General features: G+C 31.7%; 2 protein-coding genes across 2 annotated transcripts; both read right to left on the reverse strand.

Annotated features, from left to right (window-relative positions):
- Positions 1–409: 409 nt before the first annotated feature.
- LOC124538651 (nose resistant to fluoxetine protein 6-like) lies at positions 410–9,682 on the reverse strand. The gene is made up of 13 exons (XM_047115783.1): positions 9,345–9,682; positions 8,875–9,098; positions 7,852–8,066; positions 7,348–7,433; positions 6,875–7,056; positions 6,482–6,633; positions 6,016–6,184; positions 5,463–5,656; positions 3,291–3,438; positions 2,656–2,839; positions 1,779–1,921; positions 976–1,085; positions 410–631 (listed from the first exon to the last, which is right to left on the reverse strand). Exons 1-13 carry the CDS (start codon positions 9,664–9,666, stop codon positions 499–501), a joined length of 2,262 nt encoding a protein of 753 aa, XP_046971739.1. The 5' UTR covers positions 9,667–9,682; the 3' UTR covers positions 410–498.
- Positions 9,683–14,163: 4,481 nt separating this feature from the next.
- Positions 14,164–18,457, reverse strand: LOC124538553 (zinc finger protein 200-like). The gene is made up of 5 exons (XM_047115641.1): positions 18,326–18,457; positions 17,042–17,710; positions 16,207–16,401; positions 15,085–15,336; positions 14,164–14,792 (listed from the first exon to the last, which is right to left on the reverse strand). The coding sequence occupies exons 1-5, from the start codon at positions 18,455–18,457 to the stop codon at positions 14,610–14,612; spliced, it is 1,431 nt and encodes a 476-aa protein (XP_046971597.1). The 3' UTR covers positions 14,164–14,609.
- Between the last annotated feature and the right edge of the window lie 8,848 nt (positions 18,458–27,305).

Raw genomic sequence — 27,305 nt, forward strand, 5'->3', positions numbered from 1 at the left:
CCAACCTTGGGAAATAAGATGTTATGTCCCTTGTGCCTGTAGTTACACTGGCTCACTCACCCTTCAAACCGGAACACAAATATACTGACCAAGTATCATAAGGGGCGAAAAGTATAATAAATAAATTTAGCTTTCACGCACTGCTGAGTTTTCTTGGTGGTTTTAAATTTTTATCAGTATACTGCCTTCCAAACCCGTACGATTTGATTTGAATGCTCTGGAAAAAATTTACAGGCGTTAAGTGCAGTAACAGTAACAGAATAAATAAAAAAAACACTTTTTGTGTTACATATTTTATTTTATTTATAAATATTTGATTACCTTAAATTAAAGCATTCATATTTCTTTAAGCCGATTTTTACAACTGTTTATTCCTAAACTTTTAAGAAGACTTTAATACCAACACTTAATTTGATGCCGATGACAATTATTATACAAATTTTTGGTATAACACTTTTGGTACATGAAACAAAAAAAAAAAAAAAACTAAAAATCATTTTATATCTTTGAAGAAATAATCTGTACCGACGTTGGAATATTTTCGTGTAAGTGCCCACTGTTTGGTCTTTTATCGTTTCCGCCATTTGTGGATGATTGTCCTTCTGCATCCGTTTCTTTTTTCTCATTGTTACTGAAAAAAAAACAGGACTAATTTATTTAGCCATTTAGGTGAAAAGTTTCGAGGTGCGAAACAGAAGGATTTTATTAAATCTATTTCAAAATGCAGATATTTGAATCTGTTACTTGAAAAGTTTAAAACTTATTTTCTAGTGCATGTTGATTAACTTAAGATATTACGTTATATTGTGTTCAAGAATAAAAAAAAAATAAAAAAATAATGCACTAATAATTGTTTTATTTAAATTAAATTATTTGCTTTCTAAGAAATTTGAATGCAAACTTTAAATAATAACCTTTTCTGTTCTTTTTGATTCAAATAGATTATATTTTTATATAGTTTATTTGAATAATTACCTGAATTTGAAGATGACATTAAGAAGGTTGTTGATAGGTGCTTCAGCGATGAGCCAAATAAGCAATGCCGCCAGACATCCTTCGCAAATGATACCGAGACAGTACGTCATCTGAAAATACAATATTTATATCACTATGACTTTAAAACAAACAATATGTTTTAAAATATGATTAAAATATACACTCATGACACTCTCCATTTTCGTTAATTCTAAGTGTGTATATGTATATATACAGGGTTATTGGTAATTCCTCGTATTCCAGTTAGGGATATATAGTGACTATTTGCATTTTTTTTAAAGCAAAATGCATTATGCAAAAGTGAACCATTTTCGAGTTAAATCGTTTTGAAAAATGCAAGTTCAACAATTTATTTGAAAAGTATCAATTAAAATCTATTTCTTTATTTTGACTTATAAGAACAATTAAACAGTGAATATTATAGAGAACGTTAGGAACGTAATCTAAGGCGCTGTTCCAACGCGGGTTTATGGAATACACATGTGGCAGAATTTCGATGAAATTAGACATATGCAGGTTTTCTCACTAACCTAACTCTAACCATTGGGCCATCTCGGCACTTACATTACAAATAACTCCAATTCAACAATATTATGTTATATAGCTTGGAATTAATACCTGTTGACTTCCAGGCAGGATACATTACATACATATATTGTTTTTAACTAATATGATTGTATTTTTTAAATGTTGAAAAAGAGTAACTACTGAGTTTCTTGCCGTTTCCTCTCGGTAGAATCTACTAAGGTTCATTTTGATTTTGAGTAAATTAAAATACTTACTATATTAATGTAGTCGTGATGTTGTGGATTTCGCGTGACATAGACATTGCGAGCTATGAACACGGTGTGAATGAGATAGAGGCCATACGAGAGACGGCTCAGCGGCACCCACGGGTACCAGGTCAGGAAGCCCTTGATGAGAGCTGGACATAAAATTTAATTTAAAAATTTTAAAATATTCTCGACCTCCGTGGTCGAGTGGTGTGTACACCGGTTTTCATGGGTACGCCACTCCGAGGTTCTGGGTTCGATTCCCGGCCGAGTCAATGTAGATTATCATTAGTGTTCTATGTAGTCTTGGGTCTGGGTGTTTGTGGTACCGTTGTTGCTTCTGATTTTTCATAACACAAGTGCTTTAGCTACTTACATTGGGACAAGAGCAATGTATGTGATGTTGTGTCATATTTATTTTATTTAATTTATATAATATAATTTTAAGTCTACTTAATGAAAAAAATTTATATACACTATGTTTGGAATTAGGGATATTTATTTTAAGGCTATTTCAGTGTTGTATATACGGTCAGGGGAGAGATGCAACATTCAAAAGCCTAGCTTTAGAGACGCATGTAGGCCGTTCCGGAACACACAATTAAAACATTGTACACTTAATAAGGATATTTCGAACAACATCTCGAAATCAATATACATCATATAAGACGAAGCGTAAATTGTAACTTTGTCACACTCATACACCAATGGGAATGCAAAAATCTTGCTATAGGGCGCTTATGATTTTAGTTTATACGTTGCGTCATTTGAATAGTTGTGTATCTTTAGTTAGCAAAGATTATCTACATTACTATAAGCTAGAATTGTTAATATTTAACCAAGAATGAAATATTTAATTAGTATTGTCTTGCAAATTATTACTCACGAACGTGTCCAAGTGATAGGCATATGACGAGCAAAGCGACACAGCTGGCCCACACCGGCCGATTGAGGGCCGCGTATATGGCGCTCTCAAGTACGTCGTAGCTACGCCACAGGAACATGGGCCCAGTAAACATAACTACAGCCATAGTGAATATACTGAGACATGCACCTAGGATGGACCATTTCTGAAAATCGAACAAATTACATATATTTTAGTTTTTTTTATATGTAGGAAGATGGACCAACGTTATTGCCAATAGCAAGTGTTGACCACTTAAATAAATTGCCTTTATATGAAATACTTATTCATCCATCTATTGTCAATACCCCATATTCTTTGGGAACTTACAAGTTATGTCACTTGTGCCTGAAGTTACACTGGCTGTGAGCCAGTTCAGTGAACCCAGTTCAGTTTTTAGGACTTAATCCTAAAAACTGAAACATACCTAACACACCCACACCTAACACATCAACAACATCCTAAGTATTTCTGTTTGGCGGTAAAATATATGATGATATGATATAAATGATACGAATGTAAATGGTACATTTAAAAAATGAAATATGAATCAAGCGACAAGCTCAAATTTTTCTTTATATTCGACGAATAAACTACACATATTTCGTTTTACTTACTTTGGATATCTTATTGAAGTTATCGGACGCGGCGCAGTAAGAGTACAGGTGACCACTCAGGAAGCCGATGATGTACGCAGCATATCGCGTGTGGCTCTTGATATACGTCATGTGAAACTGCAATGGTCCTCGGGGGTTTGTTATGAAGCTGTACAAAAGACAGACATTTGAATATCCAATCCAATCCAAACCAATCCATCAGCCCATTTCCGTCCACTGCTGGACATAGGCCTCTTCAATTGCACGCCACTGAGATCGTTCTTGGGCTATTCGCATCCAGCTCCTGCCAGCCGTCTTGCGTAAGTCGTCACACCACCGTACCCGAGGACGTCCTACACTACGTTTGAATATACTAATATCGAATAGATACAGAATTAGTTTTGCTGTTTTGTAGATGTGATACTGCCGGGAACGATTCCTTAAATTTTAAGGACATAATTTGGTGTACGTTTATAGCACGCTGATCCAATGCAGAATGGTGGATGGTGAAGCTAAAATATTATGTCCCTTGTGCCTGTTACACTGGCTAACTCACCCTTCAAACCGGAACACAACATGACAGTATTGCTGTTTTAAAATATCTGATGACTGCGTGCTACCTCCCTAGACGGGCTTGCGCAAAATCCTATCACAAAATAGGCATATCCTATCCGCAATTCACATTTAAAAAAAGAACGTGTCATCACTCAGTAATCTTATAGTATATCAGCTAGAGTAAAATAATTCGATTGAGAAGTATAAACATTGAAATACAATGTTTATATTTCAATTTCATAACTTACTAAGGAATTATTAAGTATCGTGTTAATAATGAGATATAAATTATATTAGACAATAAGTTATTAGAGAAGCAAAGTGCTGGTAATCATGCAAAATAGCAGAGGATTCATAATTACAACCTTAGCCCTTTTAGAGTGGAATTTTTATAACCCGACTTATCAATAATCGTAGATAATCGTGGAGCAATGATAGATGCGTAATGGCGTAGTGCAATAATAATTGGATTGATTCAAGCGTAAACAATGTGCTAAGAAGATTAGAATTTTCCATTATTGTATTAACGTATAAAAAAAAGCGTTTTTCGCACGCTATCATTAAGTATTACATATATATTAGGTAAATAGAAGTGCATTATAAAAAACATGCTTAGAATTAGCTTTGCTTAATTTTGTATTAAATATATTTTGCGAATAGGAAGTAATTAATGTAATCCTGTAAAATTACGGTTCGAAAGAGCTTAAAATGTAAAAGGCCTTAGAGACTACTTAATAAATTGATTTTTAAGTGATCAATGAAATTTTGATTCGATACCCCATCGAATCAGAATTTGTCGTGGTATTCTTGTCGTTTTAATATTATTTATATAATTTAATTTTTTTAATGTTTTTTCATGATCAATTTAAACATTATTTGAGGTCTTCAGACCTTTTAGTAAATAAAAGCTGTAATATCTTTTGAATATAAAGGACAGTATAATATTGTTATCATATTTCCAATAATTAATTGGTTTAAGTAGTACTTAATTGTTGCACTTATATTTTTTATAATGTAAATAATGAAACGATCGTAGGTCGTAGCGCTTAATCCTCGTTATTACAACCTTGTTATAGAAAAGGTAATACTTTATTGCGCGTAAGTTTTCAGTTAACTTTAAAGTTCTAATAATTATTCTAGTATTTGTTTAAGTCACACTGTAGATCAACAAAATCACTAACAAAGATTTACTATGAGGTATATAGGAAACAAAGATTATTACTTAAATTAAAAGGTTTTCATTCACTTTCAACTTACAGAATAAGTTTTAGGAGATTCAAAGAAAGAGTTTGATAGAAAAGTTAAAAAGAAACATAAGAACATTAGTGTAACATGGAGATTTAGCAATATATTATAGAGGAGAATCGAATGACGATGACAAGATTTCTTTCAGATTAATTTATGAGACGTTATAGCGTTATATAATAAAGAAGCATTAATTTTCAAGTTCATAATATGATGATGTACTTCTGGTCAATTTCTGAAAGTTAACTGGTCGTGAGTTGAATTTTAACTCAGGACGTTGGGATTTGTGGCTTAATATCTAGCCAATCAGCTGGCGAGGCTATTCGATGGATTAGTCAAGATATCATAACAAGTATTATAGAATTCAGTTTCGCAATGCTATATTATACTCACTCATAGGTAAACAACTGTATCGCCGGTAGTTCGTAAATGTAGTTGATTATTCCTGGCGCGAGGATTGCAGCTATGGAGACAACGGTTGCCAGTATTTTTCCGGCCAGAGGAAATTTCTTATAGAAGCAGTACAATGCCATCGTAAATATACAAAAGTGGAAGTCGCAAGGAATGTACCAGCTGACGACGAGGCACTGTTGAATAAAATGATGAAAGATAAGTTAGAATTGAATTAAAATATATCTTATTCAAATGCTATCAAAGGCGCATTCAGTTGGTGAAAGAAGGCGGGCATATCATCATGATAGTCCTCTTTCCTCAATTCATATAATCGAAGAAAGTTAAGAAGTCAGAATATTTGTTTTCATTTTTGAGTTTTGATTGTTTATAATTAATGTTAAGCGGGCAAAAGTAATTTATCTAAAGTTAACTGTTACGATATGAAGGCTTACGGCACACATGATTTTATTATGCTAAGCGACTTTGCTGACTTTTAAAACTGGTGTTAAACATGGTAAACTTATGTAGTATAAAAATGACAAAAGTCACTTACTATGTTTTCGCTATCTATATAGTTACTCAGCATGAGAAGACTGAGCCACCAGTTCTTCCTGCATGGCTCTGTGTCAGCTGCAATGGCCCTGTGCCACAGAGGACCGGAACCAGTATACGGGAAGATCGCACAGATGTAAAATATAACTACGGCATACGCCACCACTAACCTGTGGAAGAAATTAAAAAACAATTTACAATAATGAAAACTTTACGTAAGTTTGGATAGTGCCACTAAAAGGTTAATCCAGATATTTGAAAACGTAATAAATAGAATGAACAATGACTTGTCAATGAGAAAAAGTTGGAGTTTCCTACAAGCCTGCAACTCATATTCTCGGTTACATGCAGATTTCCTAACAGCATTTATAAAAAAACAGCAAAGTCTTAGTTGTGACCATTGACCAATCAGTAATATTAATCTTTTATTTGTAGAAAGAAAGAAATATTTAAAATCGAATTCATACCTGACGTATCTCTTTAAGAAAAATAAAAATAGATTGGGCAGTTTCTTCGCCTTTATAAGTAATGTGGCCATAAGGAAACCGGATAGCAAGAAGAAAGAGTCTACTACGACATCTTCGTGCAGAAACATCATACCAAGTATGGTTAGAGCATCCTGAAATCGAAAACAAAAACGTATATGAAAGTCTCTGAAATTCCATCAAAGAGAAAAAATCTAAAATAAACTTTATTTAAGTAGACTCGTACGTTTTTGGATTCGTATTTTTTATAAAGAAAGAAAAATAATTTTAAAGTAACCAGTTTGAAGTACATATTACCTACCGGTAAGAACCAGTAAGTCAAAGTCATCTAATAAACTTGGGATATTACCAAAATATACTAAGTGACGTCATTACCTCGTCCAATTTGGAACCATTGCTCACTGGACCTCCATTGAATATACCGTACTGGTGAGCGGAGACGATCACACACATCGTAAGGAACTTGATACCATATAACACTTCAAGTCCATTCCCCGACGTTTTTAGCAAATTCTTCGCATTCGTTTTAATATCGAATGCAATAATAATGCTGTCTTCTAAAAAGGCAAAAATATTTTTAATTATCATACTGCTTATTGTGGTCGTAAAACATTTCTGGAGCTTTGGAAGCCAATTAAAAACCTTTAATTGAACTATATTTGTCACACGATTAACATATTATTACATTTATTTAAATCATATATGTATATTTTATAATTTCTCAATAACCTTACAGTGACTCAGTATAATATAACGCGCATAAGTATTGAGTCACCATCAGGTTTCTTCGAGTATAAATGTGCAATAATTAAAATACAAGAACCATAACATTTTATACAAATACTTACGAATTCTGTTATAATTTAAGTCCTTTTTCTTATACTTTATAAATGTGCATGCGAGTGCCAAAATTGTTAAAGACCCCATCACTCCTCTGAAATTTTAAATTAACATAAATTAATGTTTTTCATATCAGCGATCGCTTGCAATTTGCAAAACCAAGATGGCTCAGATGTTAGAACATGATAATCGTTGATGAAGATTTCGGATTTAATCTAAAAGCATTTATATTCAAGTAATTTGTGTTCATAATAAATCTTGTACGGAATCATTTCTTGGCGTAAAAATCGTCTACATATTAGATTCTAAAAACCCGCTTTAGAACAGATTAGTGTTAGCTTAATCTTCTACTCAAAAGAGGAAAGGAATTAAACCAAATATGGAACATTTACTTTTTAAGTCATTGCAAAACCTTTTTATAATGCTATATTTTTATAGATGTATTTTATGTATAATATTGTTCGCATTTTAGATTGTTTAGTTCATGTAATATTTTTTTTAATTAAACCTACATGAAAGCATAAAACAAAGCGTCGAACGGTAGAGGTTCATCAACTTTCTGACATGGTTCGGTGACGGATATGTGAGCTCGCAGGCCCGCGGTACCGAGGTGGCTGTGTGCAAGGAGGATCCCCATCAGTCGCTCCACAGACTTAGGTTGGCACACTGCAGGTACACATACTCCCCAAGTTAGCTTGTTCAACGGTCGACGGAACACAGATCGGTGCTAAAATTGAAAATCACGGCGACATTTTGAACTTCACAAATAATTACAAATATGAATCTAAATAAAAATAGCTTTAATAAAGTTTTAAGAATATAAACGTCAATGTAATTAAGGAAACTATCTCATTGGTTTAATACCTTGAATGTAAGACCGCAGATTGGCATAAAAAGTAATAGGTTTTTCTATAGAAAACTTCTCTGTGTCCGAGTCACTTGGAGACTCAGACACAGAGAAGTTGGAAGTATGTTCCTACGTTTACTGGTATTATTTAATTGTTGACGATTCAAAAACGCTTTCTTGTAAAGTTTACTTGAATAAAATTGATTTGATTTACCGGCACTTCGGATTATGACACTTATGCACATTATATGACCTGAGCTGTAGGCTAGTATCCCTTAAGAATGGCCGCCACTGAAATCTCTCAGGAAGACATCACCAACAAATGTCTACGTCGATTTTGAAAATATATTAAAGGTTATAGCCTCGATTACCTATTTACTAATAAAACATATTCATAAAGCCTATTCCAAAAACATAAAAACAAAAGCAACATTCCAAAATTTGTCGACGAATTGACGCGAAAGCATTGAACATTTTGTAAAACAAAACTCAAAAGAAAATAATTGAAAGTATAAATAAAATTTATATCAGAATTTGTGCATTTTGGAGTTTTTAGTGCATAATATCATTATGTCAGAGTTTTATCTTTAAATTTGGACTTAACCCAATAATTTTTGATTGACTTGTCATCATAGTTAATGTAAAGAAATAAAGAAAAAAAACAATTTTAGTTGGAGCTTGTACTCACTTCGAGAAGATTTAAAGCAGACTGGTACGGATCATACGGGTCGGAGATGCGTTTCTTAACGGGCTTATCAGTTCTCTCCAAAACAATATCAGCTAAGCAGTACTGAGTCCGAAGCTCTGGTTGAGTTTTGTACCATGGCGCGCTCATACACTCGTCAAAGTTGCCCAAATGAAATCTACTCCCAAAAAGGAGACCCTGAGGTTCAGATGATATCGCATCCCAGTCTATATTAAAATTTAAAGAAATAGCTTACTTGTACACGTTCAATAAAATTTTAAATAGGACCTCATAATAAATGAAAAAGAATGTCAATAGAGTTAATAAAGTAAAACCTATTTTTTCTATAATTTATTGAGGTAGGTTGCTGCAACTCAGTCATATGAATGCTAATCATGAATTTATTTCTATAAGCTCTATGTCTTTATAAAATATTTCAATATCAGAGTAAAGTTTTAAAAATGAAAACTTACTCCAAACAGCCCATAAAGTAAAATTCTGAAGATTGTGTAACATCAGCAGCGTTCTATGTAAGCAAGGCTGTTCTTCTTCCGTCCAATTTTGATTCTTCAAAACGAATAACACATCATCAAGATACACCGGACTGTCATTCAAATTAAACGTTTTCACGGATCCCTTCTTCTTTTCACCGGATTTGATATCTGACACATTCTGTGCATGATTATCCAAAGGTATACTTGTTGTGACGTCACCATTTTTTGTAAAAGAAGTCACATTACCACTTGCTAATACTATATGTACTGAAATAACAATAGCTACGGTTATATGTCGCATGGTGTTCTTTCGAGAATGGTTTGTTAGTAAACTAAAGTTTAAATGAGAAGATCTTTCATTATAACAGGAAAAAAATTGCATGATCAAGTCAGGCAATCTTAAGAAACATTAGTAATTAACATATCTATTGTAATTTTTAATTGTATCGCAACTTGACTAGTTTGTTGTATTATAATCTTCATAAACAGACCCATTATAATAAATGTGTTTGTATATGAAAATCGTATTTCCCGAAGTGGTTTTTGTTTTCTTTGGGATTAATTTCTTCAATTGCTTTGGAAAATTTCTTTCTTTTCATTAGCATATTTCTTTGTACTTTTCTATAAGCCGATGTTGACACAATTGTATGGACCGAGGTGAGTACAAACAACAAACAAACTTTTTAAAATATCGCCATATTTAAATATTAAATTCCTGTGCGGGTTGTTCACTCACAACAGCATAAGCACATTTTAATTGTGAATTTCTAATGTTAATTATCAAATATCTTTATGACTTTATGTTATATGCATTTCAATTATTTTTAAAATCTATTTTCCTTCGGCAGCAGTAAACCATAAAACCCAGTTTTTCCTTTAACGGAATGGTTGGTAAGATCGTTTTGACATATTATTCAGTCTTTATTCGTAACATAATGGATAATTTTTTTGTTCTTTTAATTATATTGTTTACATAGTAAAGTATTTGTTGACTTCAATGTTCGACACAGCTATATCGATGTTATTCTTTTAGACATTTATATTCTCGTCGTTTGCTATAATTTGTTCTGTATGTGGCAATAAATAAGTTACTTTCTTGCTCACCCTTAATACAAGTTGTGAGATGTGCTTATAGCCTTCCTTACTTCTCAATATATACGTAGAGGATCTAGACATCTATATAAATATAAATTAGGCGACGATTTCGATAAATTTTCCCGAAGTGCGCTAGATCTTCTGGTATAAGTTATATATATATTGGTAAAGTTTTGATTGAAACCACGGTGGTTCTTTCGGTATCTTTTCTTAGGCCTATTTCCGGTGACAAGTAAGTAGAGATAATTAAATAATAATATTGAATAAATATCATTGGTATTAAATTTTAATCTTTTATTATTTTAATTATAATATCATTTGAACTTTAAACATCTCATTTTTTATTTCTTTGAATAGAGCCATCTATTGGAAATTTTCAAACCTAGTCTGTCCAACACCGGCACCCTCTACGATACACTCACCCCTATAACCACCCTTCGCTGGAGCTACAATCGTTTTACAATAGATGGTGCTCAAATATGTCTAAAAGCTTTTGGAAAGTTCGTACCTAATCGTATTGTATGTATGACTTTTCTTTTATTTTCACAGCTGAATATCATGAAGTACTGGGATTTGAACCCAGAACGGGGAATAAAGGTAATTCGATTTTCTGACAAGGAATCCCAAAAATTAGCAGTCGGATTTAATAAGTTAATAATGTTACACCTTTTTTTTGTGGACTATGTGTAAATCTTCATTGATACCTGTCTCCTGGGGGGGATATCGGGTAATGTGAGATTGTACTTACTAAAAACCACTGCGATGGCCGCCGACAACACCTAACTAACTTGATATAAAAAAAAATGCACTGCTGTATATTATTCCTAACGAGAGTATTGACACAGTACAAATGTATAAGAGAATAATATAGCTACTAGCTAAAAATCTATAATCATTCAAGGAACCGGGTTTAAATGAAAAAATATGTCATTTTTTAATATTTTAATAATTCATACTTTTACTAATAAATATATACATTAAACTACATTCACAATTATTGTTAAGAACTACTTACATTTTTAATAAATAAGTGCACACTATGTTCTACATCGCCACAACGCTATAACATCGTGTTAAAATTGCATTTAATACAATTAATTAATTATATATTACCTTAAGATTAGAATCATTTAATTGTAATTACTTAAAAATTCTATTTTCCGCTTAATTCTATAAAAATATTAAAATAAAAAAAATACAGATATTAAATCGGATTCAAATAATCGTAAAAATAATAACTATTATTAGTTGCTAAAATAAAAATGGTGTTACTATTATTTAAATTTAGTTTATAAGAACTGTAATTCTGAAATTGTTTAAAAAAAGAAACAAAAAATAGGCTTAAATAAAACCTCATTTTTCATTTAATGTTAATTCTAACTTTTTTTTTTTTAATTTGTTATTTAAAGACTTGGTAAATGACTAACTGCGGTGATATTATCTATTCAACGTACTATGAGAGATTGCAGTTATATAATATTATAAGTATTCATACTTTTGTATATTGTTATTTAATTACAGATGTCAAGATATCCGTTATACATTCAGGTTTAATCTATTTTTATTTCATAACTATTCTAGAATCCGGATCTTTAAAATATTATATTTCATGAATTCATATCGTACAAACTTACATATGTAAACTATACATATATATTTAAGAGTTTGATGATACATTTTAGCCTAGAATTGTACTTTAATCAAATATGTTCAACGTTTAAATATTATAACCACTTTTATCTGTTTGATGTTATGTTTAATATTCTTTACATATATTTAATTGTCTATTAACTATAAACAATTTCTGAATTAATATAAATGAATATAAAATTAATTGATCATTTCAAAATACTGTTAACTGTAAATAAATTCGCAACTTTAAAATAAATTTAAAAAAAAGGTTGTATATGTGTTTGATAAATAAAAAATAAAATTATTTGATCTCTCGTTTTGTAGAAAATAGAAAATTAAATTATACAATAAATATTTATCTTATTTTAATAATAAAATATCTTAAATAAATTAATTGCGTTTTTTTTTTATTTACAAATCTTTGGAACGCGTTGCAAAGAACACACTGACTAGATTCCACTCGATACCTTCTTAAAGAATATTACATCTTTCTATTCTAATTATAATAATAATAATATATTAAAATTTCTAAGATAAAATATATTTATATAATTATATGTATATTTTAAACTGATATGTTTTATACTATAAAAATTTAATGTTACCTCAATGTAACATATTTTTTGTTAGAACTATTTAGTTAAAAAGTAATATTAATTATACGTGTAAAATTGGTGTATTATAAGTTTGTAATTTTGTAATAAGACAATGGAGGCATAGGTCGCTGTAAGTTTCTGCGTGCAGGATGTAATTGGTTTTAGAGAACGATATGATATGACCTTAAACCGCTTTAATTTATTTTTATAAGATTTTTTTATTATGACTAGAAACTCTTTGAGATCGACTAGATTTGTATAAAATTTTATGTGACTAGACTAAATGACTGAGATCTTCAACGAATTACTAAATTGTAAAAAAAATGGTGTGACTAGACGTAATGACTAAAATTTTCAACCGATGACTAGATTTTTATAAAATTTTAGGTGACTAGAGTAGACTTTGAGATCAATAAATTGACTTTATATAATATACGTAATGACTAGAATACGATTCTAAGATATATTTTATAATATTTAACTTGACCAGATTTATTGACTAGCAAGTAATTTCGACTAGAATTAAATTAAAAAATAATATAAGAATAATTTATTTTAAAATGAATATAGACTTTTATTTGACTAGAATTTAATGAGATCTTACTAATATATGTTTAAATAAAATAATTTAAAAAATATATAATCTTGATTAGATATAAATAAATTTGACTAGATAAAATCGAGCCGTAAGCAGTTATATAAAACTCATTCGACCGAGTTTTAAATATATATTTAGAAAATAAGACTAGAAAGTGAACTTTGGTTTTTAATTAATAAATACATTTATTTATTAATTACTAGATTTTCTTTTAAATAAAAATTAAATAAAATAAAGAATCTTTTTTTGTTATCTTAAATGTATAAAAATAATTAGATTTAGTGTTGAGATCTATTATGAAACTTTTATTTTTTAAGTATAATATAACCTATACATAAGGTCATAATGAAAAAAAGCAAAATTAAACGAAATCATATTATCTCCATGACAGTTGCTGTAATTGTAGCAGTTTAATTTTAATAATTTCTGTAGATTTGTATTAAATAAAAAATAATATCAAGTATTTGTTCGTATTGCAGATATATCAACAGCCTACTTGCAGCGACCTAGCTCAATTCCGATGTACGGTAAACGGTGAAAAAATTATGAGATACCGGGCCGGTGCATCTAAAAATATGCTCAAACCGACGATCGATTGCGGTGACCCTTCGTAACTCGCCGATCGAAATGCAATATGGTAGGAAAATTGCCTCTAAGAAAACCAATGCCACCTCATTTGCTCACGAGAATACTGTGGATGACTATATAGAAAATTAATATATTTTATATTACACTTTGATCATTTTAGATATAGATATTTTTTTAAATTATTTGAATTCGTATTAAGATATAATTAAAGATTTTAAATGTTATGTTTACATATTCATACTATGAATATGTAAACATAACATATATATAATATTATATTTTATGTGATTGATATGCTATGAATTATAATTAAACTACGAAATCTATATACAAATATTAGCACGGAAATTAATCTATACTAAAATCACGAGCGATGTTTGACATCTGCGTGACACAATTTTGGAATGTTGCTGTAGGAGATCTTTCATATTTACAATGTTTTCATAATCTACGCTACCATTTACTACTAATGTTTTAAACAACACATAACTAACTTAATTATTACCTAAGGAATCTAAGAATAGTTAAAGATCAAACACACACATTTACAATTAATTTAAGTATCTAAAACTAAATAATAATTTAATGTTATATTTGCTTTCAATGGAATGTAACGAAGAAACGAATTCACTTTATCTACGAGAAGTAAACCGCGCTATCGTGTCCATACGAATACGGATACAGCGTGTTCGAAATGTTGTAAGGGAACCGCGGCACCGGCCGCAGGACATGACGTCACCCGTCCCTACCTTCCTGGATCCCGCCGCCTTCATCCTCCGACCCCGTGACATCCAAGCTTCGAGAATCTTCCGAGGAACAATTTGAAGGGCAACGATTCCGAGACTCTTCCCAAGTAGGTTCCACCAAAGGCATTTTGTTCCAAAACGTATTGAAGTTACTGTCACGCGTTGGTTCCTGCTAAAGAATAAAAGGTAATTATTACTTATTATTTATTTTATATTTTTTAATGTTTGATATAAAGTGTTGTTATTGCCGATTTGTTAGCGGCTTTTGCACCGTAATTACTTGAGTACCTATTATATGTGACTGACAGAGAATTACAGGGATTTTAAGTTAAGTGACGTTTTTTTGTACCATATAAATATTTAGGGTTAACAAAGTTTAATAAATACTAATAACAAATAAGGTTGATAATGATTGTTGGCAAAGTAAAAATTGTTCTCAAGAGATGAATCATATAAATACTTACAGATTGGTAAGTGGAATAGTCCACATGGACTTGTCTGAACGCCGACGGTTCTTTCTCAGATTCAGTGTCAGGTTGTTCATGCGCGAGAAGATGTTTCCTCAAATAAGCTTGCCGCCTGAATAGTTTGCCACACTTCTGACAAGGAAAGCGACCAGCGTCAGAAGTGGAGGGCTCACGTCGCTTACTCCCCCCAGGAACGCGTGGTTTATGCCATCGACGATGGGATGCCAAATTTGCTGGACAGTTGAATACCTACGGTAACAAAAAGATGGTTATTTATTAGAAAATATTCGATATTCCAAATAAAGTTTCGTTAGCCAAAATTTTTTATCAGGTTTTTATAATTATAATATGCCAAAAAGTGCATGTAAAGAATCAACACGAATAATTAATTAAATAAACAACATTTATTATAGGAAGGCTTGTTATATAACGACTGTACATTCTCAGTTGCATCGGTATTGAGGTTAATTTTATTCATATTAAATAGTTTTATTTTGTAGCGTACACAATGAGGTCTTTGTTATTGTTTATATAATTAATCGTTGCTCCATCATCGAGATAAATGCTAACAATCAAGCGTCACGCACCACGTGAAGTATCAATTAAGGTGCACAAACATTTCGCTAGCGTTAGACCGACGCGATTCCCATGGAATTGTGCCAAGTGTTTACAAACGGCACCCTCGTTTAATTCGTTCCCACACAACACGAATACTTTCAATGAGTGTGTCATAAATATATCGTCGAAATTGATAGTAATTAATCAATAATAGAGGTATACTCCGTATTTTTTATAAAATAATATCTATCAATTTAAAACTCCAGTTGTTACCTATCTCAATTGTTTAAATAATTCTCTAACATGTGTGTATCATCATTACATAGTATAAAACAAAGGCCCTTACTGTTGTCTGTTCCTGTGTATTCTTAGATCTTTAAAATTACGCAACAGATTTTGATGCGGTTGTTTTAATCGATAAGAAGGTTTTTGTATATAATAGATATACACAGACAACATATTAAAGTAATACTGATAATTTTAGAAGTTCCTAATGTGATCGTAAATAAACAAATTCTGTAGTACATTAAAACCCGGGGCGGGTCGCTAGGATATAATTACCTTATCGCATTCAGGACAACGGTATTCAATATGGACGATCCTGGAGCATCGGTGTTGTGCTAACGCAAACGCGTCACTATAAAGTCGCCGGCAAAGTCTGCAGATATATCTTCCAAGTTTATTATCGATTGTAGCGATTAGGGCTTTCGCTTCTTCAGTTACTTCAACTACATTGAAAGCTGGATCTATATCGCCCTAAAACAAGAATCTTTATTAATATTATAAATGTGAAAGTAACTTTGTCTGTCTGTCGTTCTTTCATGATCAAACCGATGAACCGAATTTAATGAAATTTGGTATGAAGCAAACTTGAACTCCAAGAATGGACATAGGCTACTTTTTTTGCTTAACAACAAATATCCTACAGCACGAACAAAGCCGCGGGCCTTCTAGTGTAAATCGTGTGAGAATTATAATACAATGAAACGTGGTGAAAAGAATGAAAAGTATGCCAAAATTGTTAATTGAATTTATCTTACAACAATAAAAACTATTTTTTAAAATAGCCGGAAAGTATGAAAAAAAATTTCTAATATAAGATTTATTTCGTTTCTAATGTCCTCAAGACCCACCCCTTCTAAACGTCGCGGCTCGCCCTTAAAACTGTTATTAGCACAAAAACACAACACAGTAAGCGATTTCATAGCGTTTAATTGCCGACGCGATAAGGAAAGTCACCCGCGGCCCATAGTAATGCTATGGTTAGAACGTTTAATTAACAGTTCAGTGCAGCTTTTCCACTTATTTTAATGCGAATAAATGATGAAGTTTTGTTCCTTTACAACGATTTGTATTCGATGGTTTTAGCGAATAGTAAAAAACAAAGAGCTATTACCTTACGAACGACTAGGGTTTCATCCTCAGCAAGATCACGTATTATTGTTCCAGACACTGGTGACGTTTTGTCCTCGTCAAACATTAAGCGCCTGACGACTTTACTCTTCTTCAATGGTTGTTGTGGTTTCGGTGACTTTTTCGGTCGTTCTTCAACATCTTTAATTTCAACGACGTCAGGTGAACTTCTTTCACTCTCAGCGCCGCCTTTATTGGGTAGACAACTCCGAAGTTCCTCAAAAAATTGTTTCGTAAATTTAAGTTTTTTAGCTTCGGGACTATCGCTGTCGTTTGAAACTTCATCATCGGTTTTTCTCTTTTGTGTTTTTTCCTGTGACTCCTCGTTAACATTGATGTCGGTTTCTTCAAAATGTCTGAATATCTTTATTGGTTTGTCATTTTTATTGACGTCGGGTGATTTTCTTTTCTGCGGTGGCGGTGGAGTGCAAGGCGGAGTGATTGGAGTGGTAGACTTGAGTGATAAGTCAAGCGGCACTAAAGGTTCATTGTAGTACGCCAAATATTGCTGGAGGAGGGTCGGATGTTGTTGCGGTATTAAATCATGGAGGTAATTGCTCGATATGCGAACGGGTGGCGCAGCGTACTGCTGATAAAATCGAGAAGTTGCAAGCCGATGGAAATGTGGTAATGCCGCTTCCATTTTCACACACTAATCAGGAATACTTCATAAATAGAGATGTTCATTATTTTATATTTTCATTGTCATTCCTTTTGTTTACCTGTAACAAAAATTAAAATATATAGTAATACTTCAACTACCCAATATCTAAAATAGAGACAAACAATATGATTAAATCGAGTAGATGAAAAAAGTAACACCTCCTCTCGTTTGTGTTAAGAGCGTCCATTTTGCTGATTGTAACAACGTGCTACAACTAACGAAATTGCACTTTTCTTCAAATTGATATTTCGCACAAAGGACGCAATTGTCCCGTTGATAATAAATGACTGTGACTTATATTTGTGGTTTTTCGTTTCTAATCAAATAATACACTCGAGTAATAAGTTCATACGAAATTTTTGCTCTACATCTAATTAATATTTTGCTCTATTTTTTTTTTTCTTTTTCAGGGTCTTTAAATAAATTGTTTTCCATAATTGATTGCTCTTAGTTGTTATCGATACTTAATTATTGAAACAAAAACCGTCGTAAGTAATTTTCTTCCAATAAAAACAATTATTTTCGGGAGATTACATTTGGGAAGCTTCGAATATTGATAGAGTAGGGTGGAATGGGGCTACTTAAACCATGTTGTCTAATTACTGTCGTCGAGATGGCTCCCACGCTCTCCCTATTGTGCGCTACCCTCTGGGACCAAAGCGGCCTAGGACGAACGAGCACAGGACCCTTTTTACTTAATACTTTTTGTGTATTTTGACTTAAAGCAAATAGCATGAATAAGTTATGCCTTAATGGCGGTATTATGGTTAGGTTTGATAGCGCAATTATTTAAAATGCAAATACTGCTTCTATTACGTTTGTTCTGGGGGCGTTGCTTGTAAAAAAAATGCAATAACCAACTCATGTACCTATTTTGTGATTTATGTATTGTTTGTTTAACTACATGGAGTTATGTTTAGTTATTATGAATATTCAAATAATTATAAATGCAATGAAATAATTGATTCATACATTGGTTACTTTTGTTTTTAAACTATATAAAATTTTATTTTATTTAAATTTAATTTATATATCATAAAAACACTAATGTGAATGTAATTAACGACACTTTGTGAACGTAGCTGACTGAAAAATTACTTCTAAATCTATATACATAAAACTAATTCCTAAATATACCATTAGTGTATAGCTAGCTAGCATTTGCTTTATTTAAGACCTGATATGTGACAAGCGTATACCTAATATAAATTTTCTTGTGTATTAAAACAAAACTGATCAACATTTAAATATAATAATACGAAGAGAATATATTAATCGTTACGACAAATTATAATACTCTACATACATATTTTGAACATTATTTAATTGAAAAAAATAGGCCAGTTTGACAAACGTCCCCGAAATATTGACACCATCAGATATTAATCATCCCTTACATCGTCAAATTGTCTTCAACCTTGGGAACTGAGATTGTATTTCCACTGTGTTTAGTTTAACCTCGATCACTGCTAAATTAAGCAAATAAATGAAATAAATAAATGAAAATTTTAATCGTCAAAGGTGTTTCTAAAAACCTACATGAATGATAAACCTATAGCATAAAATGATACAGTCAAAATCAGTAAAATTTTATGAAAAATTGATTAATCTCTCTGGGCTTTGAAAATAGCTTTAAATGAGTACGATTGGGCGTGTTATATTCTATATAAGCTGTAGGCGGATAGCGTCAGTGGGCGGGGCTCGATCTTTTATCCTTTTGAGTTTAATATTTCTTATTCTATTAGTAAATCGGTACTTTATATAAATATATTTATTGTATATATTTGTCATAAAAATAATTGATGTTACCGACTATACATTTTTTTAAGAAAGACTCACTAACTTCAAGAAGATTAAAACAAATATAATTTTTTCACAGTCCTGTTTTTCAAACTGTTAATAATAATAAATATATTTACTTAAATTTTGACTTAAAAAACATATTAAAAAGTTTCAGTTTTAAACTATTAACAAAATCACTTTTGCCTTAAAACATTAAATATTTTTTTTTTCATTCCAACTCATATTTTTGTTTATATGAGATCTTGGGCAATGATTATGGTGTATTACAATTTACAGAATGGCATGCCTCTTTTTTGACGCGTTGGTTAAAAATACGTCTTGGATCCCTCAGGCTAGTAGCTCGAGGTGGTTAACACAATTTGAAAATCAGACGTTGATTATTAATACAAACCAAATGTGTTACAGATTTAATAACACGCTTCATAAGGTTTCAATGAATATTTGATTTTTGAACGTAATATCCAAGGCGTCACGTCGGGTACACCGTACTATAATTATCGTAATATAAGGTGTTAATAGATAGTTAGTTATTGAAACGTTTCGTGCTAATGACGAATTCATGGTGGAATTATTTATAAATGATAGCGGTAAATTTCATTTGTAACGTACGTTAATATGGTAAAATATTTTTGGACGAAATATTTAAATGTTTTAGTTATAAATGTAATATTGAACCCATATGTCCCAGTTGTTTGGAACCGGGCATCTAACTCGATTATTACGAGTTGAAAACCAGGGAAGTACTACCGAATTTTTATTCGATTAATTTGTGTTTATAATTCATCTCAGTGGTAATGGAATCGTCGTAAGGAAACCTGTATGTGTCTAATTTAAACGAAATTCTGTTACATGAGTATCCACTTATCCCCTTTGGAACAGCACAGTGGAATGAGATCCTTATCCTCAAAGCAGAGGTGCCCTTAAGACCAGCAGTTGGACATTTGCTTGCTCTCCCTTAAATGTTGTATCTTTAAATATATAGGAACCCTTTTATAACATATATTTCGAAAAAAGGGATTTTTCATTACATCTTAATACTAAATTAATTGCATAAAAGTTGAATTACTTTATAAAACCTAAAACACTAAATGAATTATATAATTTAATATAAATTAATTGTTGTGGATTTGTTACAGGGAAACTTCGCTACTGGAATTTAACCCAATACTGAGGAGTAAGGATTCACGCCTTGCACCCGTGAAATCTTAAGTTTCACTATTTCCGTTAACTATCAGAGAAATTCAATATTCAATGCAAACTACTTCGTACAATATAGAAGGTAACTAATCAACTATGGCCCCTAATTTAATTATCTATGCATGAAAGTGGAAAATTGTCCGCCTGTCAAATATTATTTGAAGACTTCAATCGTATGACACAAACTATAAACGCTAATATTTCATAATAATAATTGCTATGCGCTCACCGTAACATTATTGTTAGTAAGTATTTTTGATGAATATAACAATAGCAATACGACGAAATCTGACAATTAGTATATTTTCTTATATTTTTGTTTATATCTACAAATATCTTTTGAAAAACGCATTGTAGCTATATATTTTTAAATGTCCTTCCCCCTAATTATTTCAACTAATCCGATGACAAAGTAAATTAAATATTACAGTCAGAAATATTAAATAGATTAGAAATATGAAATAAAACTATGTATTTATTTAAATATACGTCTTTTCTAAAAACAGTTTTACATTTACAAATGTATATTACAAAATATTTTTACACTTACTGGAATTATATTCAAATCGCTCGACAAAACCCGTCATAATTATATGTTTACTAAATTAAGTAGTAATACATTATCTTTATTAATGATACGATAATCAACAGGCACGCGACATTCCTGCCTAGTCGTGTTACTTGGCCTAGGGTTGAAATTTATTTTAAAATCAGCCAACCCTTCATTAAATGGTCAGCGGTAGCATGTAATGAAAGGGGTGAAACTAGCCTATTTATTGAAGAAATATTTTTATGTCAAGCCCCGGTTTAAATGGCAGACGCGTCCTTTTCGTGTCTCTTTAAAATCGAATGTAATCATCAATTTAGCATAACTTGATTAAATGAAACTGATTTCATTTAGATTATTTCGAAATAATAAGCTGTATAGATTCTACTAATTAAATAATAATTTCAATGTGACATTAAACAAAAGTCTGTTATACACCGAGATTTTGCAATGAACGTACTAATTACACTACAAGAAAAGTTAGTCAAACTTGGGGTAGAAATTTGTTTGAATATGTTAAAATAATTATGCTACAATAAGACAATTTTGCGATATTTCGTTTAAATATTGTAAAAATAAAGATGCGCATTTTGTTGGGGTATCAAACTAAAAAAAAGAAACTATTATTCAAATCTAATGTGGCGTAAAAGTTATTACGTATTGTAACACAACAAACTCTTTGAATTTTTACGTAAGAAACTTTGTTTCACGAGTTTGGTCGAACTATTAACCGAGAAACTTTTGGTATATATAATTTCCGCCCTATACAGGTTTCTTGCTAACTTCAACCTGCAAATTGTACGCAAGAACCATATGACTCCTGGAAAACCGATACTTGTAAGTTAACAATGTTCTTGGAATAGCTTTAGACAAAATACTCTTTTATTTTTTAAAACAGGTAACACTGTAGGAAAAAAATTCAAATCTCAAATGACATACCTATATATTTTAAAAAAAATTAAAATGAGTAATACATTCCAAGAAAATAAAAGTTAAATTTTTGGTTTACTATTTTTGAAATTATAAACAACAATATAATTGTGATTATAATTAAAACGATCCATAAGTGACACTTCAATGATTTTCCGGCTACGTATAAATAAATTATTTTGCGCCTTTCGAATTACATTATTTTAATTTGTGCCACTGAAAAATATTGCTACGTACCCGCCACTTATTTTTTTAACAATTCATTTAAATTTTAATTATTTTATATATTAATTATAGGAGGAAAATTGAATACATCGTTCCCTAGATGAAAACACCAAACGTCAAAAGATAGTTAACTTTTACAATAATGTACAAAGAGTTATTTTAACAGAATAAGTAGTAATAAAACAATTACACATTAATAATAATTTAACGTTATATATCTTTACTATATAGGCAATAGTATAAAAAATAATCGCGAAAGAGATTTAGGAATGAAAGTTTCCAAGTGCATCGCGACTTGTTATCAAACTTACTCGCACTTCAAGCAAAGACGTATATTTCATTACTTTATTAAGTATCTTCGCGTTAATTTATTACAACGAATAAAATAATAATTAAATTAAATAATTCGAATTTTAAATACACTAAATGTCATTTAAATATTATATTTTAAAAATATATATGTTTTAAAGAAATGTAAAATATATTTAATAAAAACACAAAACTCATCACGACATACAAAATAAAATTGGACACCGAAAATCCTTTTAATACTGGACGTTTCACCTTTGTATACTTTTGGGAATTAAGTTTAGGGTGTTACTATGGCGAGAGAACATATGACTCATACCTGTGCTCCTGCTGACTCAGCCGACGACACCCCCGGGCACACTTCTAGACTGGCTGGATATTTAAAAAAAAATTAAAAAGATAACTGTTTGACGTCTATTTGAATTTAGAATGTGATAGTTTAAGAGTTTGTCGTGGTTAGGGGTGCGCGGTCCGCTCTGCAGGGCGGTCGGAACAGGACTGGCTGTCAAAGCTGGGGTGCGTACCCTGGCGCGTGCCACGGGCCGCTGTTTCCACCCTCCTACAGGCTGCTATCAATAGTGGGGAGATATTTTTATTTCTTATTTTTAACAACGTTGGATTATAACAAAGAGGTGTTAATATCTTTTTATTAAAGATGAGTTAAACTAAGGATAAATATATTAATGTTGTGTCTTGTAAGTATAATATAAATAATTATTTGTTAATTAATTTTTAAAGAGTAAAATAGCTAAACCTTTACCTGTACTTCTGTACTATGCTTAGTTTTAAGATAAAAGAATATATTAAAAAAAAATTAACGAATTAAATAACGCAAAATATTGAATGGATTGCAAGAGTTCGGACGCCTCATCCTGTAGAGTCGACCGAGGCGAACCGTATCGCACGAGCCAACAATGTGTGAACCCTCATAAATTCGTTGTGTTTACTAAGTTTTTTAACCACCTAGCCTAAGATAACACCCGCATCTTACATCACCTACTTGTTAACAAATCGCTTGACATATTCCGTCTCTATCTGCAGGTATACATCAGAGCAGGTGAGAAGAACGAGTGAATGAGTTGATTTCCATGAACTTGGTAAAATTCAAGGTGTTTTAATGTTGTACGAACAAAAACATGTCATGTATTTATAAGAGATAACTAAGCCTTAATTGTATTTGAATAATTGTTATAATTTTTGATCACTTATATAACATTTTGTTGCACAGGGACTTTGTAACATGAACTTAGCTGTTAAGAACGAAGAAAAATGAATATGAGGTTGAAAAATATAAAATTCAAGCATGGAACGTCGAAATTTAAAACAAAAAGACCGAGATATAGCTTGGGCGGATCGTCCCGCCCTGGCGCCGCCCAGCCCTCGCTCCGCCCTCCGCCCGCCTACAGACAAAATAATTGAATGTAATCGAATCATCTCTGTATTCAATTATCTGACTCGACTAATTGCTGCGATTGTTAGGATGTACGGCGTGGCGCTAACGCCGGCTGCCTTACTGAATATTTACGTCTACCTACGGTAACACTCAAACGAATCCTATCTAGAGAGCATAAATGTATTCGCCTGTGAATATTAAGCTCCTAAATATGAGATCGTGTGCTTAATTATATGTCACTAAAGTTATTTATCAAGGCAATGTAGCTTAGATGGCCCAGTGGCTAGAACGTGTGAATCTTAACCCAAGATATCGGATTCAAATTCGGAAATCGCCACTGATATTCGTAATTTGTGTACATAATTTACATTTACATTTATGTAATAATTCACATTGAAGTAACGATTAAGTATGCTACAAAGTCCTGGATATTAAAAAGGCTTTTACTTAACTCTTTTACTTTTTATAGTTGAGGCAACTCTAATCTAAAATCGAATTATTTAAGTTGATTTTAAATAATAATATGTATAAAGGTTTATATTTATAGATATATATCGTGTGGTCTATGTATAGTATATGAGTAGATTATACCTTAGCTTATTGTTTTATCGTTAATAACATTATTGTTGGGCCATTTTTACGAAGTACTTTAAGAGTTTTCCGTCATTATTAACGTAACAATGAAATGTAGTAGCATTAATATTTTAATAAATGAAATAAAACGTATAATATATTACTATTCAACTTAATAAAATTAAACCATTTCCACCATTCCTTAAGCCGGGTGTCGTATCACCACGGCGCATGCCCGACGGAACAGGGAAGCCCCACTCGCGCACGCGCCGGAAACTCTGCGCCCGCGCATCCTACTCCGGTGTCACTTACCGGTAAGTGCGCGTAATTGAAGTACTTGCTTTGTATCGGTTACACTACCTACCGGCTAATCCGAGCTTGAATACTTGAACATGCCTACCTACGTAAGTACATGTTTCTCTCTAAATTTATTTTTATATCGATCAATTTTTTTAATCTATATTAATATATCTGATGCATTTGTAATTCGAAAGTAAGGCTGTCTGTCCGTATGTCAGTTGCTCTTTTATGACCACATTTAAAGTAAGATAGACCTTCAGGTCAATGAACCATCAATGGGTTAGCGTGTTGGAATAAGCCATCTCAAAGGAGGACCATAACATGCTATAGCTGTAGTAGTAGTAGTAATAGTAGCAGTAGTAGTAGAGCGACTTTACATTATAGATCACTATAATACAAAAAATTAATTAGGGAATACAAAAAATAAATATCGCTTATCTAAGTACCTAGTTGATGTACGCTTAACTCGTGGGAACTAAAGGTGGATTCGTTACGCTGAGGGATCGATGTAAGTGGAAAAAAGTATCAAAAATAACAAAAATAGATGATAAATATTTCCTACTCTTCTTTTACAGGAAGTTACTGCTAACATAATCACATGATCGTGTTTTAATATTAAAGGAATAGAAACTAAAAACTTCTTTTCAGTAATAATACGATTATTAATCGTTTGGAAAGCGTATTTGACAATAATTAAAAGTTCTTCTTATTTAAAAGTTATTTCGTATGGCAGTATTAACTCCCTTGTAATAGACAGCTAAAACAGTGTGTAAATATTAGTCACAGTAAGCTTTGAGAGAAAATGTTTGGATCGAGTTTGATTGCGCGACATTGATTTTTTGTAATCAAATAAAATAATTACATTTCAAGTATATGAGTATATAAGAATAAAAACAATATTTCAAACTAAACAATCCATCCCGTGACATGAAAAGTTTCTTTTAAATTTGTCATTAATCATTTGAATTGCATTGTATGTTGATAGTCCTACAACCATCACCAAAATCCAAACAGCAGCCAACAACCACCCAACAACTTCACTTGACGATCTCCAATCTGCAAAGTACATTGCACCTAAGACTTAAGCCAGTTACAAATTGGCAGAGGCATTATTTTTTTTTCCTTTTTTCATTACCTTTTATGAAAACTATCATAATACCCCGTGCTTATTAGACCCCGTAACGTTTAAGAAACTAAAACTATTGTTATTGATTGAATCAATAATATATCTCTCATTTCTTTATCATATCAATATATTAATGACTACAATATATCAAATTGATGTTACGTCCTCCGCACGATGCACAAATCTCTGCTTTTCTTAGCTGCACGCAAGGGAGACACATGAGACCTTGCTCCGTATAAGACGATGCATAAAATACTTAACGGATAAATCTTAAATTGGCTCCAGTATTTATAGCAGCAAATAAACAGGTAACGGCTAGATACGAAACTCCCACGTGTCATTGCACGGCGCGCTCGTGGGAACTTGTCCGGTCGGAAGGATGTGTGCCATTGACACGTCCCAGTGTTATCGGGGTTGTTAATTGCCACAAAACGCCCGGTGGTAGCTGTTTGGTGCGATGTGCTTGACGAAATGTTTGTAAAAGCGAAATTATTAAGTACTTTTTTTTATATTTTTTTTATTTCGTCATCAGATATTAATAGTTAGACGTATAGTGACTGCTAGTAAGACGGAATAATACATTATTTTTATATTAATAGTTAGTTTGACCTACAATACAAATAATAAAATTTTAATAATAAATTGATTTATTTTATGTGTTTATGCGTAATTAATACTTCTCGTAGATATTTGGCAAGTTTCATTTGTTTATTATCAGTAGGTATAGAGTGGAGATGACCCATTGGTCAGTGCACATGAATAGATTTGCATAATAAATAAATGTATGCACTTTGATGATCCAATGTTTGGCCAACACCAGGTTTAATTTTCTAAGACGATTCCGTCACTTTGCTCCCATAACGCTTGGTTAATACATATTTGGCCAAATAATTATGCAACTTGTGCAAGTAAGTCATCTTTTCCTTTGCCGCTGAACACGAGATGCATTTTAAACATAATTCACGTATACTTGGACAACCACTTGGATATCTCGACTCAAAAAACATTGAATTAGACATTTATAAATATACATCTTTATATATTTAGACCTTAATTGGCAAATAAGATAAAACCACACATGATTTGGTCTGCCTAGTCCAAGGCATTTATGACACAAATTGTACATCACATTTGTCATCACAGCAAAGATGCATATTAACAAGTTTGTAGATTTTAAAAT

This window comes from Vanessa cardui, chromosome 20 (assembly GCF_905220365.1).
Source record: "Vanessa cardui chromosome 20, ilVanCard2.1, whole genome shotgun sequence".
Taxonomy (NCBI): domain Eukaryota; kingdom Metazoa; phylum Arthropoda; class Insecta; order Lepidoptera; family Nymphalidae; genus Vanessa; species Vanessa cardui.

Bases quoted from the DNA above. Each gene is read 5' to 3' on its own strand.
- LOC124538651 (XM_047115783.1), bottom strand. From the start codon at position 9,666: ATGCGACATATAACCGTAGCTATTGTTATTTCAGTACATATAGTATTA. The intron at 8,067-8,874 runs GTGAGTACAAGC...TTTCAATTTTAG, and splicing joins CTGCTTTAAATCTTCTCGAA to CACCGATCTGTGTTCCGTCG. The intron at 5,657-6,015 runs GTAAGTGACTTT...TTTATTCAACAG, and splicing joins ATATAGATAGCGAAAACATA to TGCCTCGTCGTCAGCTGGTA.
- LOC124538553 (XM_047115641.1), bottom strand. From the start codon at position 18,457: ATGCTATTTGCTTTAAGTCAAAATACACAAAAAGTATTAAGTAAAAAG. The intron at 17,711-18,325 runs GTAATTAGACAA...ATTCCTGATTAG, and splicing joins TGGGAGCCATCTCGACGACA to TGTGTGAAAATGGAAGCGGC. The intron at 16,402-17,041 runs GTAATAGCTCTT...TTCTTGTTTTAG, and splicing joins AAACCCTAGTCGTTCGTAAG to GGCGATATAGATCCAGCTTT.